This window comes from Corvus brachyrhynchos, unplaced genomic scaffold (genome assembly GCF_000691975.1).
Source record: "Corvus brachyrhynchos isolate BGI_N302 unplaced genomic scaffold, ASM69197v1 scaffold11, whole genome shotgun sequence".
Taxonomy (NCBI): domain Eukaryota; kingdom Metazoa; phylum Chordata; class Aves; order Passeriformes; family Corvidae; genus Corvus; species Corvus brachyrhynchos.
In genome coordinates this window covers 4,604,136-4,625,181 of record NW_008236965.1, presented here as the reverse complement: position 1 = coordinate 4,625,181, position 21,046 = coordinate 4,604,136, and the positions used below count along the sequence as shown (strand labels likewise).

At 40.9% G+C, this 21,046-nt stretch overlaps 2 protein-coding genes across 4 annotated transcripts in view; one reads left to right on the top strand and one right to left on the bottom strand.

Annotated features, from left to right (window-relative positions):
- The window catches only part of PDHA1 (pyruvate dehydrogenase (lipoamide) alpha 1), a 12,496-nt gene extending 6,253 nt beyond the window's left edge, over window positions 1-6,243 (top strand). Inside the window, exons 5-11 of the mRNA XM_008629253.2 lie at window positions 1,314-1,405; window positions 1,771-1,863; window positions 3,087-3,242; window positions 3,429-3,500; window positions 4,158-4,225; window positions 5,040-5,148; window positions 5,783-6,243. Coding sequence (XP_008627475.1) covers window positions 1,314-1,405; window positions 1,771-1,863; window positions 3,087-3,242; window positions 3,429-3,500; window positions 4,158-4,225; window positions 5,040-5,148; window positions 5,783-5,947 — 755 coding nt within the window. The 3' untranslated portion in view covers window positions 5,948-6,243. The remainder of the gene's footprint in view (window positions 1-1,313; window positions 1,406-1,770; window positions 1,864-3,086; window positions 3,243-3,428; window positions 3,501-4,157; window positions 4,226-5,039; window positions 5,149-5,782) is intronic.
- A 128-nt stretch (window positions 6,244-6,371) lies between these two features.
- The window catches only part of MAP3K15 (mitogen-activated protein kinase kinase kinase 15), a 59,106-nt gene continuing 44,431 nt past the window's right edge, over window positions 6,372-21,046 (bottom strand). For all 3 annotated transcript variants that reach the window (XM_017728453.1, XM_008629300.2, XM_017728452.1), the window contains 11 exons: window positions 19,374-19,531; window positions 15,847-16,030; window positions 13,229-13,406; window positions 12,431-12,605; window positions 10,629-10,814; window positions 10,107-10,212; window positions 8,725-8,935; window positions 7,767-7,879; window positions 7,503-7,600; window positions 7,327-7,403; window positions 6,372-6,841 (listed from right to left, as the gene is read on the bottom strand). In XM_017728453.1, coding sequence (XP_017583942.1) covers window positions 6,727-6,841; window positions 7,327-7,403; window positions 7,503-7,600; window positions 7,767-7,879; window positions 8,725-8,935; window positions 10,107-10,212; window positions 10,629-10,814; window positions 12,431-12,605; window positions 13,229-13,406; window positions 15,847-16,030; window positions 19,374-19,531 — 1,601 coding nt within the window. In that variant the 3' untranslated portion in view covers window positions 6,372-6,726. The remainder of the gene's footprint in view (window positions 6,842-7,326; window positions 7,404-7,502; window positions 7,601-7,766; window positions 7,880-8,724; window positions 8,936-10,106; window positions 10,213-10,628; window positions 10,815-12,430; window positions 12,606-13,228; window positions 13,407-15,846; window positions 16,031-19,373; window positions 19,532-21,046) is intronic.

The window sequence follows — 21,046 nt, the reverse complement described above, 5'->3', positions numbered from 1 at the left end:
CCTGTCCGAAAGCCGGAAGGCAAGAGAGCTTTCCCGGGGTTTGTTCATTCTTAAATGTGGATCACAGAGGCGTGTCAAGCTCCTTAAGCAGCTTAAAAAGTTGCCAATATTCAAACTAGCCAGTTGATAGGTTCTGTCAGGTCATAGAGGAAGCTGTAAGCACCTCTTTGCAAGAGAATCACTTCTGTAGCTATGCTAACCTATGACGATTACATGAGAAATGGGTTTGTGTTCTAAGAAAAGTAGAAAGTGTAGCAAAAAGTAACACTGGTTAATCAGGAGTTCTTAAATACATTCTAAAATACAAGAAAGGATTGTATAAAGTGTAGAGAGTGTACTAGAGGTAAATTACCCTTACTGATAACATTATTTTTCTTAAAATTAGACTTTTTTTTTCCTTTGGCCCCATCTGGCAGAATCTGTAACAGTTCCCACAAAACTAAGTCACAAACATAGGAAAAGTATGAGAAATATCAATAATAAAAATGATCTACTATAAATTAAGAAAGAGGAGTACAAATTTCAGAAGGAGACCCACTTCTAAAATAAACACTAAGGCTAATGCAAAGAAACCAACCAGAGAAGCTGTGCTTGTTAGAAATAAAATACAGTCCTCTTATGAATAGTAACATGACAGATGAGAATAGGAAATGGAATGGGCTGATGAGAAATTCTGTGTTCTTAGATGGGCTCATTTAAATAGGGTTTGTTGTAATGCTTCATGGATCACTGGTTGTCTTCAAACTACACCTTGAATAAAGCTGGGCTGGGTCACTTAAGTTTATACTAGGGTGGAATGGGGAGTTAGTAGTTGTTGGGTTTTTTTCAGTGTCCTGTTGGTAATTTTTACTTGTGATTATTGTCAAAGGGAAGACAAATCTAAATTATTGCAACTAACTTGGAACATTATTCTTACCTTCCTTGCAGAAGCCAAAAGTAATAGTATGCTTCTTGCAGATTACGTATATGAGACCTTGTTGTGTGTAAAAAAATTCCCATATTTATCTGAAAGTGCTCTTGTATAGTAGGACACTGAAACTTTTGATTCGTTTTAAAATTTCTTCTTAATCTCATCTGTACTTCTGGAATTATGCTTTCATTATTGTTCTCTCTTTTCCCCCCTTCTCTTATTTCTTTTCTGAGATATTTAACTGTAAGCTTGTATGAGAGAGGCCATCATGTCCTAACTCCACACAGATCTAATGACAAAGACATGGTCTTAGTGTTATTACCTTTAGGAACTGAATAAGATGTTTCCATTTGTATAGTATTTTTCCTCCAAAAAAATAAATTGCTTGTTATTCATGTTTCAGGTCGAAAAGGAGGCTGTGCAAAGGGAAAAGGAGGATCAATGCATATGTATACCAAAAACTTTTATGGTGGCAATGGTATTGTTGGTGCTCAGGTATATACATCTGTTTTAAAGCACAAGCTGAATTTAGCTCATGTCCTGTTGCCAGTGTCTCAGTTTTTGTGGTGTGAATGTGAACTTGTATGCAGATACCATTGCTCTGTGGCTGTTACGTCTTATTCTGGTATGCTCACCAATTTGTAAACTGTAGCAAAAATGAATCTAATTGAGAATACAGTTAATGTTTCTATTTTGACTGTAATACCATTTGTAACAAAGGGAAGTGGGTGGGTTAACAGCTTGTTTGTTGGGCAGGTCTCTTAACAGCCTAAATGTCTCCTTAAAGTTCACAGGCTGCCTATCTTCAACTCCTTTAAATGTTGTTCTAAAATGTTGTTTTGTCCTGTACTCTGTGGCAGGTTCCTCTTGGAGCCGGGATTGCGCTGGCCTGTAAATACTTTGAGAAAAACGAAGTCTGTCTGGCCTTGTATGGGGATGGTGCAGCCAATCAGGTAAAGGATGGCTGGGGGGAATCGATTTTCCTTCTGTGCTCTGTGAGCTCTGCCTTTACTCCTAGGAATGGGAGAGCACATTTTGCCCTCCCCATGTACCTGCAACCCAGGCAACATTGATGAACTCCATGGAGGTGGCCAGGCAGATTTGGACACTGCCACCTCTTATTTGAGTTGTCTTAGGTGTTTGAGTAGGGATGTGTTCCAAGAACTCTGTAGTTCTCAGACAGGTGATTCAGATGAACATTTAAATTAATTGCTAGGTGCTCTTTATATATCAGGAATGTAGCATGTGCTTGCAATTTTTTATCATATTTTGCACCAGTGTGAACATCTGTCCTTCCCCACCCCTGTTTTGAACTTGGGCCATGTCAGTGTAGTGGAAGGAAAGCTTATAGGCTCCTTCTGGTCTGGAACACTCTGGATACTCAGGGAGTGAGTGAGGCTAATGGTTAATTATGTGAATGGTACACAGGTCTTGGGAGGAGGGGTTTCCACTTACTCTTTACCCTCTTTCCAGTTATGCACAGCTCACCTAAGTGGGACACTGAAGTGTCTGTGCTGTAAGGAGGGCTATGAATGGTGGCAGTGAAGATGACAGTGCTGCTGGATAGGGAGAAATGTGTAAATCAGGTTTCTGAAGACAGAGAAGAGGACAGAGCATTCTGGCAGAGGCACTTACTATTGACATTCCAGCCAGTCTCTTCATGTTATCAGCTGAGACAATAAGCCAGATAAGCAGTTGGTTGTTTAGAGTGTACCATTGATAGTTCCACACTTCCGAAGCACAGGTCGAGATCTCAGTTCATGGTTTTCCTTAAATTTGACTCAGAGCAACAAGGCTGATGCAGTCACTGCAGTCAAACTTTGCTGTAGCAGCATCCTGTCAGATTAATCAATTGTCAAGTTTTTTACGACTGTTGCTGAAATACTTGAGTGGAAGGTTTTGTGCTACCCTAACACAGATACTGATCCAGGCTTAAAAATTAAGTTCTATAAACTTCAGTTGTGATGAAACTTAAGTTGCATCTACTAGTTGCAATGAAAGTTACTTTATATAGTGCAGCTTCTTTTATTTCTTTGGAGCAGTAGCAAATGGCTAATTTCAGATCACTTTTAGTATTAAAATTTCTAGACATCTGCAACTGAAGGATTTTCAGTAGAGCCTAATGTTTGAAGGCTCAGCTCCCTGATGAGATGTAACTTAACTCTTTTTCTTTCAGGGCCAGATATTTGAAACATACAACATGGCTGCCTTATGGAAGTTGCCTTGTATTTTTATCTGTGAGAACAATCGGTATGGAATGGGAACATCAGTTGAAAGAGCTGCAGCCAGTACTGACTACTACAAAAGAGGATACTTCATTCCAGGGCTCAGGGTGAGTACAGCTGTTTTTTGAGGGGGAATGTGTGTGCACACACCTACACAGTGCATACATATGTATCTCTTTTATTTTTACATATATGTACTTGAAGCTGAATTCTATTCCACTTGTGGAAATACTGAGAGTGGAAGTTTGGAGGCTGGCATTTTTTTGCCTTAACATGTCTTTTCTCATTACCAGGTGGATGGCATGGATATTCTCTGTGTCCGAGAAGCAGTAAAGTTTGCAGCTGAGTACTGTAGAGCTGGAAAAGTAAGCCTGTAACTGGCATTCCTTCTCCATGGGTGGAATTCTTAAAAGCTATTGCTGCATAAGTAGTTCCTCAATTTGTTTTAACCAAACACTTAATATATTATTTATACTGTCATTTTTTCCCATTTCTACCAGTTACATTCTGTTGTGAAGGGTGTTCCAACTGTCAGGCAGTTGTGTTCTTTGTGATTAGTTAGGGGAGGCATCAAGGAAAGTAATAATCATTCTATGTTTACAAGGAATGAAAAGTGAATTAAAAGTTTAGTGAGTCAGTGTTAGTGTTTTTCACCTAAATATAGTAACACTGGCTTTGAAGATTTTTAATACGTGAGTAATGAAGGTTCTGTGAGAAACAACAGGTAATTTCAAATATTCTGAATAAGGGTGGAATGACATTGGAAGGGAGGAAAATGTTTAATGCTGCTCAGTAAGAATCTGATAATAAATGCTTACACTATCAGCACATGCTTTCATTTGAAAAGAATTAGGTTTCATTTTACTGAATGAAATTGTATGTGCTAATGTTATATAAATTAAACTGAGAAAAAAACATTAAATAATTGATCACTGGTGCATTAACCTCTAGCAAATAATTGCTGCTGTAACAAGCTGGTCACTTGTGGTGGTAACACTCCCTGTATTGCTTTCCATTTTAAGGGCCCTCTTGTGATGGAGTTACAGACATATCGTTACCATGGCCACAGCATGAGTGACCCTGGAATAAGGTACTGTCACGTTCATTCTTCTTTCTTTTTTCACTGAAAATAAGTAAGTATTGATGGTCAGATTCTAAGAGATTAAACTGTGAAATTCAGTGTTGAAATCAGTTGGCAGATGCATTTGAAGGTTTCAGTGAAATCGCTGTGAGCAGCCTGGTCACTCATCTCATCATCTGTGGCCATGTAACACACTTGGTTTTACTTGCAGAATTAAAAGATGTGGGTTTAGAAAAAGCACAAAATCAGTTAAACTTCTGTGCTCTCTATTAATGAATTCTGCTTTCAGTGTGACCTTCTGGTGTGTCCTAATGAAGATTTGGCTGAAAAGCATCATGCTTCTCTGGGGTTTTTAAAAGAGGATTAAAATCCTGTTAGGTAAAATTACAGGAACACCACTTCCTAAAAATACAAACATCCAGGTGCCAGAGAGACTCAGGCATTGCACCAAGTGACCAAGCTGAATTTGTCTGCAGGAAGTAAAGGTGTATCCGAGCTCTTCATTGGAAACTTGCAGTGAATTGGAAGCATGTGCAAGTCATGTAGCTCCCTCCCTGGGTGGGATGGGGAAGGAGGAAATACGGCCCCTCAGAGTAACTGTCTCAGGCTGGGTTTGCTCCCCTTTCCCTTGAGTCTGGAGCTACTTCTGCTCACTTGGCAGATCTCGGACTCTGCTTGTTGCTGTGCTATCCTTTGGGTGATGAATGTTCTGTTTTCATTGTATCACTGACAACTCTTTGGACACACCTTTTTCTAAAAGTGAGCTGTGTCCAGAACCTCACCTCTGCTCCAGGGTTCATGTCTTTGCCTATCTTGTCCCTAGCTATCGTACTAGAGAAGAAATTCAGGAAGTGAGGAGCAAAAGTGATCCCATTACTTTGCTGAAGGACAGAATGGTCAACAACAACCTTGCTAGCGTTGAAGAACTAAAGGTATGGTTTTAGTTGCTTAGGAAGCTCTTGAGCAGTCACACCCTGATGATCTCCAGAAAGCACATTGCAGGCAGTGCTCTTTCTTTACAGTTCTTAAAAGGATTGCTTTAACGTCACTTTTATAGGTGAAGTTTTGTTGCAGACCAACTACTGAAGTTGTGTTCTGCTGGAAAGGCCTTTTGCTTTTGGGTGCTGAGTAAGGCTGGGGATGGCATTTGCTAACAGGTAGAAATCAGAAATACCTGGGCTTTCTTGACTCCCTAGGAAGGGGGTGAGTCTTGGAAAGGGAAGTTACCAATAGTGAACAATCTTAGTGAAGGAGTCAGGAACCCTCTAAGCAAATGTTGTAATGAGTCAACTGTGTAAAAAATAAAAAAAATGGCACTGACACAGTATTTCACATAACCAGAATAGAAAATACAAAGGCTCAGTGGGGTCCTGCTCATCTGTCAGTAAGGTACTGGTACTACCCAAAATACTGCGGTTTAGTAGGGAAGGAGTTTCATAGGTTTTTAATTTTATATTTCTAGTCAGTATTAACTAATTCTGACTGATACCTAATCATAGCATTTAAATTCAAAATTATGATGGTTTTTCTGAGCTGTCTTCTAATAAGCATCCATTTCTGGCTTAGGAAATTGATGTGGCAGTAAGGAAGGAGATCGAGGAAGCTGCTCAGTTTGCTACCACTGACCCAGAGCCTCCACTGGAAGAACTGGGTCACCACATCTACTTCAATGAGCCACCCTTTGAAGTGCGTGGCCCAAACCAGTGGATAAAGTACAAGTCTGTCAGCTAAAGCCCTTTGTATTGGTGTAACTTATTCATAAGAATAAGTGAAGGCATTTACAGGAACTATAATAAAGAACTCAAGCTTATTTAAAAGCTCTTTCAAAAGAGGAAACTTGTAAGGAAATCCATCTGAGTATGGAATTTCTTAAACATGCTGAATGTTGTTTCAGAAGAAGCTAAGTCAAGAGAAAGTGGTTTATTTAAAGTGCTATATATTTGCTTTACTGACTTTCTTTGAATTGCTGTATGTGTTATGTACAGTGTAAAAAGAAAAAAAATTAAACTTTACCAACCTTTCTCTAATGGTCTGTTTGCTTTGTTTCGTTGTGAATGCTTTCCCAGAAAACCCACCAAAAAAGCCATTTATATGCTCTGTTTTTGCTGCAAAGAAGTCACTAACTGAAAACATCACACCAGGCTTTTCTCAGTAGTTCAGTGAGAGTAGCTTTAATACAAAAAGCTGTATAAATCCATCTACAACAAGGTGACATGCTCTAGCATATCCCCTCCCTGGTCAAACCATCAGCCAGCAGAACTGTAACACATTTTAAGTTCACAGTTTTCACAATGCTGAAGCCAGTTCAGGTGCATTTTTTCTCAGCTAATGTTTTGTATTACAGTGACAGGCATTGTATGCATTAGTCATGTCATAAATAAATGCATTGACACTGACTTAAAAGCTGTTACTATTCACTGGTCACACAAGCTACATAACTGTGCAAAACCTGCAAGGCCACTGTACATACCAATATATACATCTAATAATTTAACTGCTGGGAATGTATTTCATTTGCTTATTCCCACTCCGTGTTCTTCCAAAGCGTTGACCTGTGCCGAGGTCCTGCCAGACGTTTGTCGGTGGTTTAAGATTGCGTTCCAGATTCTGCAGCGAAGGCCACCCCTGCGTGAAGGGAGATGGAGAACAGTTAGGGAAAACTCCCTCGTGTCCATTGCCTTAAAGTTAGCAAAACCTAGAAATCCCAAGGATAGACCGTTATGACAGTACATAGGAAACTGCACTGTTTTATGCTCATAGCTGAAACTTCTTCCAGGTCAGCCAGGGCTTAACAGAATGATGATAAAGGACTCAATCAATGGGTAGGAAAAATTAGTTCTTTACGCCTGTTTTCCATGTGATTACTTCATCATGAAGCGTGCAGAAATAGGTCCCAACCTTGATAAATGCCAAAACAGATGGCTCAAAGCATCCTCGGTGTAGTTTTATCAGTTAAGATGTGAAAACCATTATCAGAAAATCTGGGATGAAACTGACAGCAGTTGCCTCTGAACTATCACTGACCTATTTGAATAGCCAAACTTTAAAAGGTTTTTAACAAAATATGTTTAATTAAGCTCTTAACAATGAACTTAAAAGTACTTTCTTACCGCAGCTGAAGATACCACAAGTCATCTTTGGTGATATCATTAAGGACAGCACTTAGTGTATAATCTTCTTCAGCAAACTAAAAGGCAAATTTATTCATAAATAAATATTCATTGAAATCAATCTGCTAATTATGACCAAAATAATGGGTTTTTTTAAATCCAATTTTATTTTTTACCCTCCTAATGGTATCCAAGTCTGCACCTTGTTGTTTCAGCCAGTTCATGAGCTCAGGGTCTGCATTACCTCTAAAAGTTGCTGGAGACCACTGGGAATCTTTAACAGAAAACAAAGGTTAATACACCTCAAAACCAAGGCAAAAGGGGTTGTTTTCAGGTAATTGAAGCTTAAGCAATATGGTTTTGCATCCTTTCAACAAACACATGATCCCTTATATTCTTGTGTAACTGCAGTTTCTTAATTCTGCAGTATCTCCTCATACCTTTGGGTTTAAGTTTTAATTGAAGCAAGTGTAGTTCCTGAGTCTTCTCCTCCAGAGATTGTCGTAAGAGGGTCTGATACTCTTTCTCCTTCTGAATGAGGTTTTCCAAAAGGCTTGCAGCATATAAGAGAGATCAAACACAACCACACTGAGAATAAATCTAACTGAAAAAAATACCATTTTTAATGAGTACCACAGGACAGAGGCATTTGTGAGGTACTGTCATAAGTAACATCTCTAATGGCTTAGAGTTTTCATTTTGGTTGTCAGAGACTCAGGGGTGCCACTAGAAAGCTTTCACCTGCAGAATTTAGTAAATAGCCCATAAATTCTGTTCCTGCTGTTTTGCAGCCTCCCTGGGCAGAGTTGCTGCCTTTATACTGTAATTTATTACTGAACAATGTAACACTGATGTTTTACCAGGGGCTTTCTGATCCCGGATTTACATCACATCCATAAAGAAGAATGGGAACTTCAGCTGTTAACACCCTGGCAGCACCCTACACATGTAACCCATGAGAAACAGGGTAGGACTGCTGAGCTCTTCTGGTGCTCATTTGTGAGCAGCCTGTCCCGTAACCACAACAGAGCTGCCCTGGCCTTTCCTTGCAGGAACAGCTTTGAGGCACTGACACTGAGTCAGGAGGCATCCAAGGAGCAGGAAGGAAACTGGCACATTGCACAAACCTAATTACTTTACAGTAGAAATCCAATGTGACATTCTGAAATTAAAAGATTAATTACACAGAAACAAAAGCTGTACTGAAGGATGTTCAGTTGCCAGACTGTACTCTAGCAGTGTGTTCCAAATCCATTTGTGTTCCTGGAAGACTTCATTACAAGGCAATAGGTGAGCAATACTATGAGTAAGTATGTACCCATCAGTGTAGAAAGCAAGGTCTGAGAGCTTTTCAAAGACTGCCTGAACACACATCCAGAGTCTTTACAGGAGGGTTACCTTAAGGTGTTGTGTTTAAGTCTGCCCAGCTCCTGGCTGAGCTGCTGCTGAGGCTCGTGTGACACCCCAGAACTGAGGGTGCTGACCCCCGAGGTGATGGCAGCATCCTCAGCCCCATTTTGTTCCGAGGGCTGGAAACTCTCCTCCACTTCATCAGTGTCCTTGTCCCCACCTTCAGTTTCTGATGCTGGCTCAAAGTGAGTGCGAAGCTCTGGTAAAAGGAAAGAGGGGAAGAACAAGATTTTTTTGATAACTGTCTTTAGAGGTCATGCAGTGCTTGTTCTTCATTACTGTGGGTGGGGGAGGTTGTTTGCATAATGTGCTTTATTGCAGCACTGAGCAGTGGGGTAGTGAAGCCTTGTGTGAGCTGGAGCACAGAATCTCTGGCATTGGTTCTAGAATGAGCAGTGCACCAGCAGAGGTAGAGCTGTAGGTCACAGCTGTGGCAGGGACAAATACCATGAGATGAGTAGTAAGACAGTTAATAAAATATTTTAAGGAGAAACTCCTGAAAGCTTGCATTTTTCCTAAATAGTAAAAAATAAAAATAAAAATGGGTGGTTTTCCCTAATGCCCTGGGCCAAAGAGTGTACAAAGCATCCCTCTTCTCCAGGGAGTATTTCTAGCCACAGTTCTCAGAACTTGCTGCAGGTGGCCACCCTTATTACCAAAGAACAGTTTCTATTTCTCTCATAAAAGGTCCTAAAAAAATTGGCCAATTTGGCTTCAAGTGCTGTGGCAACTTTGGACTGAAAAGGCTCACTGTCACTAAGTCTCTCAGAACATTCCTGTACTGGAAGGGGGGCTCAACATTTTAAAGAGTTACAAAACTACTTGCATATTTCCAGCTTAACTCATTCTTAGACAGTTCGTAAACATTTATCTTCCTCCTCCTGGTGTTTTTTTCTATTGTCCATCTGTGGGCCAGAATCATCCTCTCCTCATATTAATGCATTCCCTTCTACACATCTGTTCCACAGCTCAATAATTTTTCAGAATGCATAACCAGACCTCTGCAGTGTTACCCACCCTGGATCTCATTGATATGCACAGATTAAATTTCTTTCTTACTAGAAAATCTCCACCTTGGACTGAATTTAATTTGCCTTTTTTTGTCATGGTTCGACCACACTGGGGGTGCAGAACCACTGGTTATCTCCTCATTATGTGCTTTTGTACTGCAAGTACAGCATTAATCCTCCAGAGCAACACTTCTTTCTCTTCAGCACTCTGACCCCATGCCTTTGATGAGGTGGCACATGGGGTGCAGTTAATGGCATGCTGACAGATTAAACATCTGAACTGCTCCGTTTGCTACAACTCTTTGATATGTGAAAAACCTTTTTTTTAAAAAAGGATTATTTTCAGCTGCTTTGATTTACCTGGAATAAGAATAGTGACTGCTGCTTGGACTGCACGGCGGATGATGTTATCCATTGCAAACATCCAATGGGGTCTTATTAAGTGATTTCTTAATACTTTGTTCACCTGTAAAAGTAGCAGCAAACACCATTTGCTCACACCTTAGGAAGGAGAATCTTGTTTTCCAATAGTCATAGTAAGCTTTATAAGATAAAAACTGCTTGCAGCACCAAAACCCTCCCACCTTTCAAAGTCTAAACAACAGATTTGATGGTTTTAGGCTACAGCTTTCAAACCATTTCAAACCAGACTGTGACATTCCAACCCTTCTAACAGTACAAAAAGGGAGAGGAATGAGTAACAGTGGGGAAGCTGCGAATCCCGGGGGTGAGCTTTGTCCAGGAGCAACCGGATGTAGTGGAAGGTGTCCCTACCCATGGCAGAGGGGTTGGAAATAGGTGACCTTTAAGGTCTCTTCCAACCTAAACCATTCTGTGATGCTTCGAAGAACTCCTCTGCCCTGCACCAGGAAAGGAACTCACCGCATCCTGGAATCCAAACAGCACCAGATGAATCTGACTGATGGAAGTGCTGTCGAAGTCCAAATCCATTTTCAACTTGGATATAGTGGAAGCCATCACTCTCTGCTCAGGAGAGTGTATGAAGTCCCTTAAAATCCCAATAATCTGCTTGATGTGGTCCACTGAAAGTTGCAGCTCTTCAGAGCTCTGGAGAAAAGATAGAGAATGTATATCAAATGAATCCCAGAGTCATTAAACATCTATTTAGTAGCATCAATATTCTTAGGGTTACATAGCTTTGCTTATGCGTATTTCACATTGACGCACAGAATCACAGAACTTTTGTTTCTGCAAAGTCTCTAGTTTTTATCTTTTCCTAAAAAAAAAAAAAAGGAAATTTAAAGAGTAACTTCTAGTTTCAAAAAAATACTGCTACTGTGGCTGTCACAAAGGGAAGAGGTTCCAGATTATATCTACACATTCCTGCAGTGTACTGCAGAGGGCAGCTCTTCTCCATAAAAACAGCAAAATGAGTTGCTAAGAGATCCACTTTTTTAGATGCTATCCTTTCAATAAGCTGAATCTGGACTTACATCTAATCATGCAGATGTTTGATTTCCTTAGGAAAAAAAAAAGTATGTTTATATATGCATTTATCCCAAGTCAGAAAAAGGCCTAAAATGACACCATGATTCACCAGTGTTCATTCTATGATTTGCAGTCCATAACCCCCACAGTTAAAGCCATCCAAGTGTCTCTAAGAACAACCTGTGTAATTGAAAGGTAAAGGGACTATTACATAAATTATGGAAAAGAGATGATTACAGCACTGCTACAAAACAGCTAGAGACTGAACCTGGACTTGCTGCTACTAAATAATCCTTCATTGCGGAAAATATTTGGAGCTCTGATTATTTCTGACTCTGAATTTTAATTGTTTGTAAGGCTATCAGCTGTTCTGCAGTTTAAGCTCAGAGCAGAAATTTACCCCAGTTGCTTCCCCAGCCTGAGTTTGGGGTCTGTAGAGCCCTACAGGAGCCCCTACGGTGCAGTTTCCAGGGGAAGGGAGCATGGGGAGCAGCAAACCCCAGGCTGGGCAGAGCTGACCACGGAGCAGCAGGACCTGACAGCTGAGCCACAAGTGTCAGCAGCTGGCTGGGGACACCACACCAGGAGTCAGCTGGCTCCCTGTTATGGGAGCACAGCCAGGTGAAAAACCACAGCTTTAATAAGAATAAATGATGGGAGAAGCACATCAGAAGCAGACATTAAGAAGAAAAGGCTGTTACAGGTGTGTGGCAATGTTTGGCTGTGCATTGACTTGCTCCTCTTTACAGTCCCTAAACCTTCACATTCAACCTTCCCCTCTCCAGAAAATCTACTTTAGCTTTTTTTAAGATTCATGTACTGTGATCTTAGCACCTAGTTAACAAGTTTTAATAAAAATTGTTAATCAGTTCTCTACCTTTAAAGCAGAACATACTTATTACTATGTGTTGTTCTAGCTCCATAACCTTAAGAGACAAAAGAGAAGACATCAAAACCACCCACCCAACCTACCAACCTCAGCCCCCCCCAACCCCACATCAAACGCCCAAAACTCTCCCTCATATAAAACCAAGAGCCCATTAACAGCAGAAGTGTTGTTTGCTACCCATTCACACAACAGCAAACAGCTCACACAGTTACAGGTCTCAGAGATTAAAGACAGTCAGAAGGAACAATCCAAGCATCTTCATTTATTTGTTTTCAGACAAGAAATAATACTACTTGGCTCATTATTTTCCTTTGACATGGGAAAAGGCAAGCTGAAGTGAAATTACCTGTGCAAGACACTCCTGCAAATTGGAAGCAACTTTATCCTGTTCTTCCTTAAGGATTTTGTACAGGATTGCTCGGCGTTCACTGTCCTTGCGCAGAAGGAACAGCCCAGAGTCCTTATCCTCCACGGAAGGTGAGGCACTCCTGTCCTCCGAGGCCGAGCCCTCATCAGGGACGCTGTGGCCACCACCCGGCACAGGCACAAGAGAGACCTCAGCATTAGCAAGGCACCAGTACAGCCAGAAGGGAGCAAGGGCACTTCTGGGCTTAAAAACTCAGTTCAAACTACAGCAGCTCCGATCCTCTGCTGGCTCAAAACCCACACGGCTGATTTTCCCCTGATAAGGAACTGGCATTAATGTCAGTTTTGGGGAGGAAAGCTGAAACTGCTAATTTTTTTCTGGATCCACACTGTAACATACTCATTTGAAAGTATTGCTTTGTAGTTTGGGAGAAGCAGAATCATATTCCTGCTTCCCCTTTCCCCCATTTTGTCATGAGTACATGGAAGGGTCAACTCTTCACTTAACTCCTAAATCCATATCCACTCAATAAGACCACTGACATTTACTCACTGGAGGAAAGAAAGTATCTAAGTGCATGGAAACCTTAAGGGAGAGGAATCATTGCTTATTATTAAATATAGACAATATTTACATTAACTGGTAATCTGTCTATGCAACTTACTGATTAACACACCTGCTTACCTAACCATTACGTGAAAAAATTGCCCTCAGATAAAATATTAATTAAATCCACACAATCCCTCAAGCGTGTCAAGTGAGAAGCAAGTATTTTACCTTAGTAAATGAGAAATGGGATGCTTTGTCTGAATCTCTGAAATGGATCTCTTTGGCCTTTCAAAAAACGCATCGTGCTGCACATCAGAGTCTGGTGAAACAGAGCCGTGCTCACTGCTGCTACTGCCAGCCTGTTCCCCATGGATTGGCAGTGGGAGGGATGTGTTACGATTATAATCTAGGAACAGACATGGTAAAATGTGTGACAGAACTAGGCCAAAAAGGGCAACATGCTTTGAACAGCTGTGATCCTCTTCACTGATATCAAGACCTCATTTTGCAAACTGGCTGAAGGAGAAGTAACCTTGTTGATAAAAAGCAGTAACAGAACTCAAAATCATTGCATGCATAAGCAATAAAAGGTTTAACAAGTTAACTGCTAAACCCAAAGACAGCAGATACTCACAGGAAATGCCATTTTGTTACCCTCTCGCACACATACCCACAATCCCCCTTGGTGCCGGTCCCACAAAGTGGCTCAAATGGATATAAGCAGAGCCTGAGTCCAACCAAGAGATTAATTTTCTGCTCCACCACAGCCATCTCTAAGAAGAGAGCACTCTACTACCTGCCCTCCTCACCTCTGTGTTAATGGGCATCAAATTGCCCTCTCCACACCTGAGATATCTGCCTCACTCCCATGTGCTCCTGCCCTCAGCAAGGACTCTCCCTCTCAGCACCAGCCTCAAGGAAATCTCTTGTCCCTTTCCAACTCATCTCGACAGTAAGAAAAATAATTAAAAAATTAAAAAACCCCAGACGTTCAGAGTTTCCTGTAATCCTGATTGCCAGTTTGCAGTATGGCAGGAAAGGTAAAGAAGTTCTCTCAACCCAGGGTGAACATACCCATGGAGCTAAAGTATGATACAAGTTTTTGATGCTTGTTACCACAAATTCTTGGAGTTGGGGGAGGAAGAGAGCTAGAAGTTAGAAGTTGTTCAGAAAGCTCTGACACTCCATGGCACGACTGATGTCCAAATGGCTGAGGTTAAACAGTCACAGAAATGAAACAATGTATGTCACCTTGTGAAACCTGGTGCAAGGCATCTCAGTAGGACAGAAAATTGAGAGCTGCTGTCCCAAGAGTAAGGGCTCAGATTTGTTCTGGGCTGCCTTTATTACTGGAAAGAAAAAAGGGATAGGGATGGGATGGAAAGAGGGGACAAAGCTGAAGAAATCTGAGGTGAGGGAAACAATAGGAAGAAGATGGTGAACTGCTGCAGCTGGGACTGTGGTAAGTGCTGGGCTAGGACCTGCCTTGGGCCACCAAACTCCCCCTGGGGACGGCTGCACAGCCAGCACAGCTGTCCCCAGCTCTGGCATGGAGAAGCACACACTCAGTTGCAGTCAGGTGCCTTTCCCTCTCCTCATCCAACGCACAGTTCTCACAGCATTTTCCCACTCTGCTCATGTCTGTGGCCAGCACTAAGCTCACTCCCTGCAGCACCAGAGATCCTTGGGCCACCTGAAGGAGCTCCATAATCTCATCAGTGAGTGGGGGAAGAGAAGGAGGAAGGCAGGAGGAGGGAGGGATGCACCTCCCCTGATATTTGACAAAGAGCCTGTTGCTCCCGAGGCTGCTAACAAGGCAAGCTCCAGGCTTTCTAACGCCATGCAATTTTTCCAGGAAGACATCCTCAAGAAAGAGCTGAAAGGCCAGAAGAGAGTATGATTGCTGTGGGGCAGAAGGCTACAGCATGCCAAGAGCTCCTGAATGCCACCACCCTGGCTGAGCAGTAGGAGCTCTCCTGTTATCCCAGTGTCACTGCAGGGACTGGAGTTCAGTTCTCAGTGCCCCTCAGGACAATGGGTGATGCCCATTTCCTTGATGAAACCAATTAAGCCAGATGGTATAAATTCCCTGCTACTTTTTCCCCTTAGAATTCCATTCTTTCAAAAGTTAGTTGTTGAGAGGCGAAAAGCTCAAATAGGAAGCACTTCAATTTGCATTGGGAGTGTGTGTGTGTGCAGACAGGGGAAAGAAGCACAAAGACCACTGGCCTTCCCTGTTTTGAAACAGACAGTTCCTTCATATGATTTATTTGGCAGGTCTATATTAAGGTTCATTATCTTATCACTGAGCAAGTGGCTGATATATTTGGGGGAGAAGGAAGAAGAAACAGGCTATGCAGATAAAACAAAACAACCCACTAGACAGGTACTTCAGCACCTTTGTGCCAAATTTCCATGTTAATCAAGTTTGAAAATGCTGACCCAAACACCTAATAGATGCACATTTTCAGGTGCCAAACATCTACTCCATGAAACCTCTGAAGCCCATATAATTGTGAATCTAAAATGCAGAACTGCTTTGGCAAGTCTTCATCAAATGTCACTTTCCTAATTTTAATTCACTACAAATGAGGCATTTATTTCTGGGGAGAGGAAAAATGGCCTTGTTTCAGCAAGCAAAATACAAAATAAGCAAGGCACTGTATTTTCTGGGAATTATTAAATTTAAATATGTGTAATTACAAATCGCAGACATTTTCAATAGCTGAGTTCCTGCTGTTTTCCTGGCACAAATGTCCTTTGTAAAAGAAAGTGCTTAATGATTCCAATCTTTTATATAACACCTAATGATGATGTTGACTTGGATTTGGCTGATGATTCCTTACCTGAAGGCTTGAATGCAATCTTGCTTTTCTTGCCCTTGTTCACTTGCTTCAGGAAAGAATCTCTTAGCAAATCAGATGCTGTAACACGTTTACTAGGATCGGGTTCAAAACAGAGCAAAATAAAGGCCTTTGTTTCAGCAGACGCTGATTCTGGAATCTCAGGATGAATCTTAAACATCCCAACCTGCAAGTAAAACACAACTACTAATTATTTTTATGAAACAACTGCAAGGAGACCATGGGCCAAAGCTCTTAGAATACGATCGCTCACACTTCTCCTGACTCTTGTGGAACAGGAGAGATCCAGGTACCACATAAAGCAGTGAAGTGACAACAAGGTTCTAATCCTGTTTTATTTCATTGCAAACATGCTGTGAATACCCATGTGACATTACACAAATGTCAAGGTATGGATGTATCTATCATCTGCTTTCAGGCAATCTTGGGATCTGGGCATTATCAACACCAAGTGCTTCAAACACTCCTTCTCTTACCAGCCACAAGCTATTGCACAGGTTTCTCATCACCCCTGCTCAGAACTGTGTCTCTCAGCTGCTGCCTCCTCCAGCACATTTGTGCCCAAGAACAGCAATAATTTCCTCCTCTAGCACTGGCAGCCTGGGGCTGCACCTGTTCTGCTCCTGCCACTGCCAAATTTCCTTGCACCAATATGCACAGTGACCTTGCCAGACCTTGTCACCAGCCCCGCTCTCAGGCCAGAGGTCTTCTCTAGCCTTTCAGTGTTAGTTAATTGAAAATCACATAATGCCCAGAGGTTGAGTAAGACCCTTGTTAAACCATTCTTTAGGTAATGACTCTTAAGTCACTACTTAAAAGAGTCTCTTTTAAGACTCTGTCTTTAAGTAATGAAAAATGTGCCTCTACAGGTTGCTCCCCAGTGATTTTTCCAGCTCCTCACTGCCTTCTTACTCTCTAATGTCAGTCTGGCAGAACTGTTTGGAAGCCAGGGCTGTATAACCTGTGTGCACTGTATGCACATGTCTGGAGAGATTATGGCTTGTAGTCTCAGCATCTTTACACAAAACACATCCTGGAGAACAAGCACAAAGATAGTGTCCACAAGGGAGACAGTAGCCCAGCAGTTAAACAGGTGCCAGCTGCTTTCAAATAATCTCATTACAGAGCTGCATTAACACATTCTGGCACCATTAGGCACTCACAATACTGGTTCAGCTTCAATGCAAGATGAAGCAAAAAATGCTGAGCAGTCCTGCTTTGGTTTGAATGACAGTGCAGTAATAAAATGCCAATAGGGCTTTAAGGCCTTCCAAACCATGACTCTAAGCACGTTCAAGACTCTGTGTCAAAAACTGGCAGCACTCTGGTGCCAGGTTTCATTCTTATGCACTAAAAAATTTAGGAAAATTCCAAACCAGGACCAGGAAGTTTCAAAGATTGTCTCTGATCTTATTTTAATCCCTGTTGCTCAAGGGGAATAAGTTTTGTCGCAATCACCTGCAAATTCTGTGGCAACATAAGTGTATTTTGTCTCCACTGAATGTCATTTGTTTGCGCTCTTTTGACACAGACACAGATGCACACATTCTATGCTCATAGAATAAATACCATACAATGCACACCCAGCCAGGACCTATCCACTTCTTGGTTTACTATAGACCCTTTTCTCTCCTTGGCCCAATTCTTTGGTCATTTGCAATTTCTAAAGAGACTGCACAGGGAGACTTAGACCTTTCCTCACCTGCCCTATGCACAACAGAGCATTCATGTGTGGAGGTGGGGACCTCAAAAGTTCAATATTCCAAGTTTGCCAGACTTCTTTTTACATGCTCATCCAGCCAGCCTGCTTCAAAACCAGCTTCCAGCTTGCTCACTTTCATTGCACAGAAAAAGAAAACATGGTTTGTAATCTATGGTGCCTAGCAAGATGCAGCTCCAAACAGGTCCCAGCAGAGCCAAGAAACAGGAAACAAAACCAAATGCCTGCCTGTAGTACATTAACACAGTCTGCAGTAAGAATGCTAAAAAACTTTTCCACATCCTTGAAGAAAAAAAAGGCAAAAAATGTATTTTAAAAAATGCTAACCTTGAGACTTCAGAGCACAGCTCTGTGGCCTGGAAGTGGTTCTCAGCAGTAGGTAGGACAAGCACGATCCTGCCAGAGCTCACCTTGTGAACCTGCACAGAGCTCATCAAGCCCCCAGAACTGAACCAGCACTACCTAAGCGTTCAAATAAACTGTGCTGAAAAATAAGATGTGTAATTCACTGAACAGTTCAACTACATGCCAGGTATATAAGATGAAAAGGCATCTGCCAACAGAATTGTATCTGACATTTAGAGTGATGTGGGAAAACGTCTCTTTCCATGGCTCCCTCAGGAACACTTTAGTGAGCCAAACCATGGTCACCCAGACAGCTTCTTTTGAGGTGTGTCACAAGTTGACAGCACCAAGGTGACATATTATACCACTGAAATAACTGCATCAAAACCCATAATCACCCCTTTCTTTGCCTTTTAGCTGTGATGCACAGGACAACTCACAGGCCCAGTATGACATATGGCATTACATATCATGCTGACCTGCAACCCAGATTTCTATACCTATTGATAAAGATCTGATTTTGCCACCATGGTTCTGTTAACGATGATTCTTATGCTCACATAGTGGCTTTCAACAAGATACATGAAAAAATTACAACACTGGTAATTTAAAGCAGTTTGCTGGGTTATGGATGGGATATTTTCCCCACTGTAAGAATGAGAATTCTGAAGCATAAGTGAAAACTTAAGTGCTTTACTAAAGGTCTATTGCAAGCCAGCGGAAGAACTTCAGCCTACTTATTTAACACATCATAGCTGTTACATTCCTGTCAGTTACAGAGCTAGAACAAGTTACTTTTCTTAAACTTTATTATCAAAATGACCTGAAGAATTCTCAACTGTTAATTTGTGCATTTGAAAACAGACACACTAAGAGAAACATAGTAGTAGAGACAACAGCTTACTGAGGAGGTAGGTCTGACCTGAAGGACTTGAAATGCAAAACACAGAGTATTTTACTCCTTCAATACATACTGGAAATCCTGCAAAGCTGTTCTCCTACCCTTTTCCATCACATCTTCCTCCATCCATGTTGCAGAGACTGGGCCTTTGAAAGATTTTTCTTTGGGAAGGAAGCTTACAAAAATTACTTCAAGGAACAGAAGTACCTTGTGTTTGTCATTATTGGGGAGACTGTTCACAAGAAGGAAATCATAAACCAAGGAGATGAAAAAAGACATAATACTAGTTTTCATAAGCCTTCACTCATTTTTCAGATTGCTGCTCTGAGTCATGACCTATTTCCAGCACAAAAATAACTGATCACCCCCTAAAGCAATACAGCTTAGAGAAGGGAAGGATCTTCCAGTGAGTTAAAAACACAGATCAGACTATGGCTTTGTGCAAAACAATCCATGTAACACAATGTTACTACAAATTAATTTTATAAAATTAAGCCATATTTGAAAATTCATCAACTGTAAAGCAAAAAAAGCTGTATTTACTTTAAACATTGCAGCTTGAGGCTCCCCTAGTTCATGAAATGGAGGTTTGCCTGTTGCCATCTCAATAATGGTACAGCCCAGTGACCAGATGTCAGCTGGAGCACCATATCCTCGTGGTCCTTTATCGATGATTTCTGGAGCCATGTACTGCAAGGTTCCTGGTCAGGACAAAAAGAGCAGTCAAGTGTATAGTCTTCATTCTTATTAAAGAGGATTAACACAACACTCAGCAAGCCAAAAATTGTCAAATGCGACCTGTATAGCCAAAATGTTAAATTTCCCCTATCAGCACTGAAAACTAGACATAAACCTCATGTTTTAACATCTTAGTTTATAAACTATCTTTTTGCCTCTCCTTTCTAACACAAGGTTTCAAATTGCTGAACATCTGTTCACCACAATCCAATAGCATCCTCAGAAGATAAAATTATATCAACAATTTTTGCAGACACCAACTTTTAAAGATTATGCAGGTAAGAGATGACAAAATCTGAGAAGTGACAGATAGTCTTCATGAGAATAATTTTTTGTATTTTATGCCAATAATGAGAACACTAGTGACAGGGAATTTCAAAGACTTAGTTTGAAAAAAAGCTAATTTTGTAAATATAGGGCAATAAATAAGAGAACCCATCATAATTTGTCTAGAATTCCAGGATGCCTTGGATGTGCTTGGGATTTCTGACATCCAAGGTTAGCAAAAAAAACCCAAACCCCATAATTTAGAATTTTAAAAGCTATAAATATTGACCAAATAAGATCCTGTCTGTAGACAATCTGAGTGTAATACTAGTAGTAACACTGATAAAGAACAGCACAGTAAAAAAATTAAATAAAAGATGGTCAATTTGGTATCACTGTTACTGAACCACTCACTAACAGCTAATGAGATCCTTACAGGAAGTCCACACCCCCAGCAGAAACCTCTGTATGTTCAGAGTGTTTCAAACACTACAGTTCTTTCTCCACCTGAATTTCTACCAGCTCTGTTATGACATCTTTAAATTAAATTATTTTTCTTCTAAAGGATGCAATAAAACTACACTGTGGTAGAACTGTGAACTATCAAGTAACGGACATATGGTGAAGATAAAAGGTTATCAAATGTTCATTGAATGTGACTGCTGCAGAACGAAAGTTCAAGCCACAGCTTTGCCCTCAGGCTGTGTGTCTTGAATGGAGGGATATAATGTTTAAACCACCAGAAGTCTGATTCTTCAAACCATGTGATTTTATTACATAATGCCTAAAATCTAGGGTTTATGTACTGAGTTATGGAATAAAAACAAATTGCTAGAGACCTTTTAAAGCCCTCTGGGGTATAGCTACCTGTTTACTGATTTTAAATCCAAAATGATAAATTAAGTATTTATTCACGTGGCAAATTACATCTCAAAGGTACAAACAGGGCTGAAAACTTGCAAGAGAACAAAGAAGAAGGGCACAAGGAAAGAGTTACCTCCTTTCATTACAGTATGGTGACTTTTCTTAAGATACCTTTTCTCCATATATAATTTCTACTGACAATCAGTTACTAACAAGTCACTAAGGAATATGTAAAATACAGGCAAAGAGAATGATTTTTCTCTTAGTACCTGCTCCAACCCTAACAGCAATGAGCCATAATAGTGGCTTCCTGTGAAAAATTAAATTTTTGGCTATGAATTTTAATA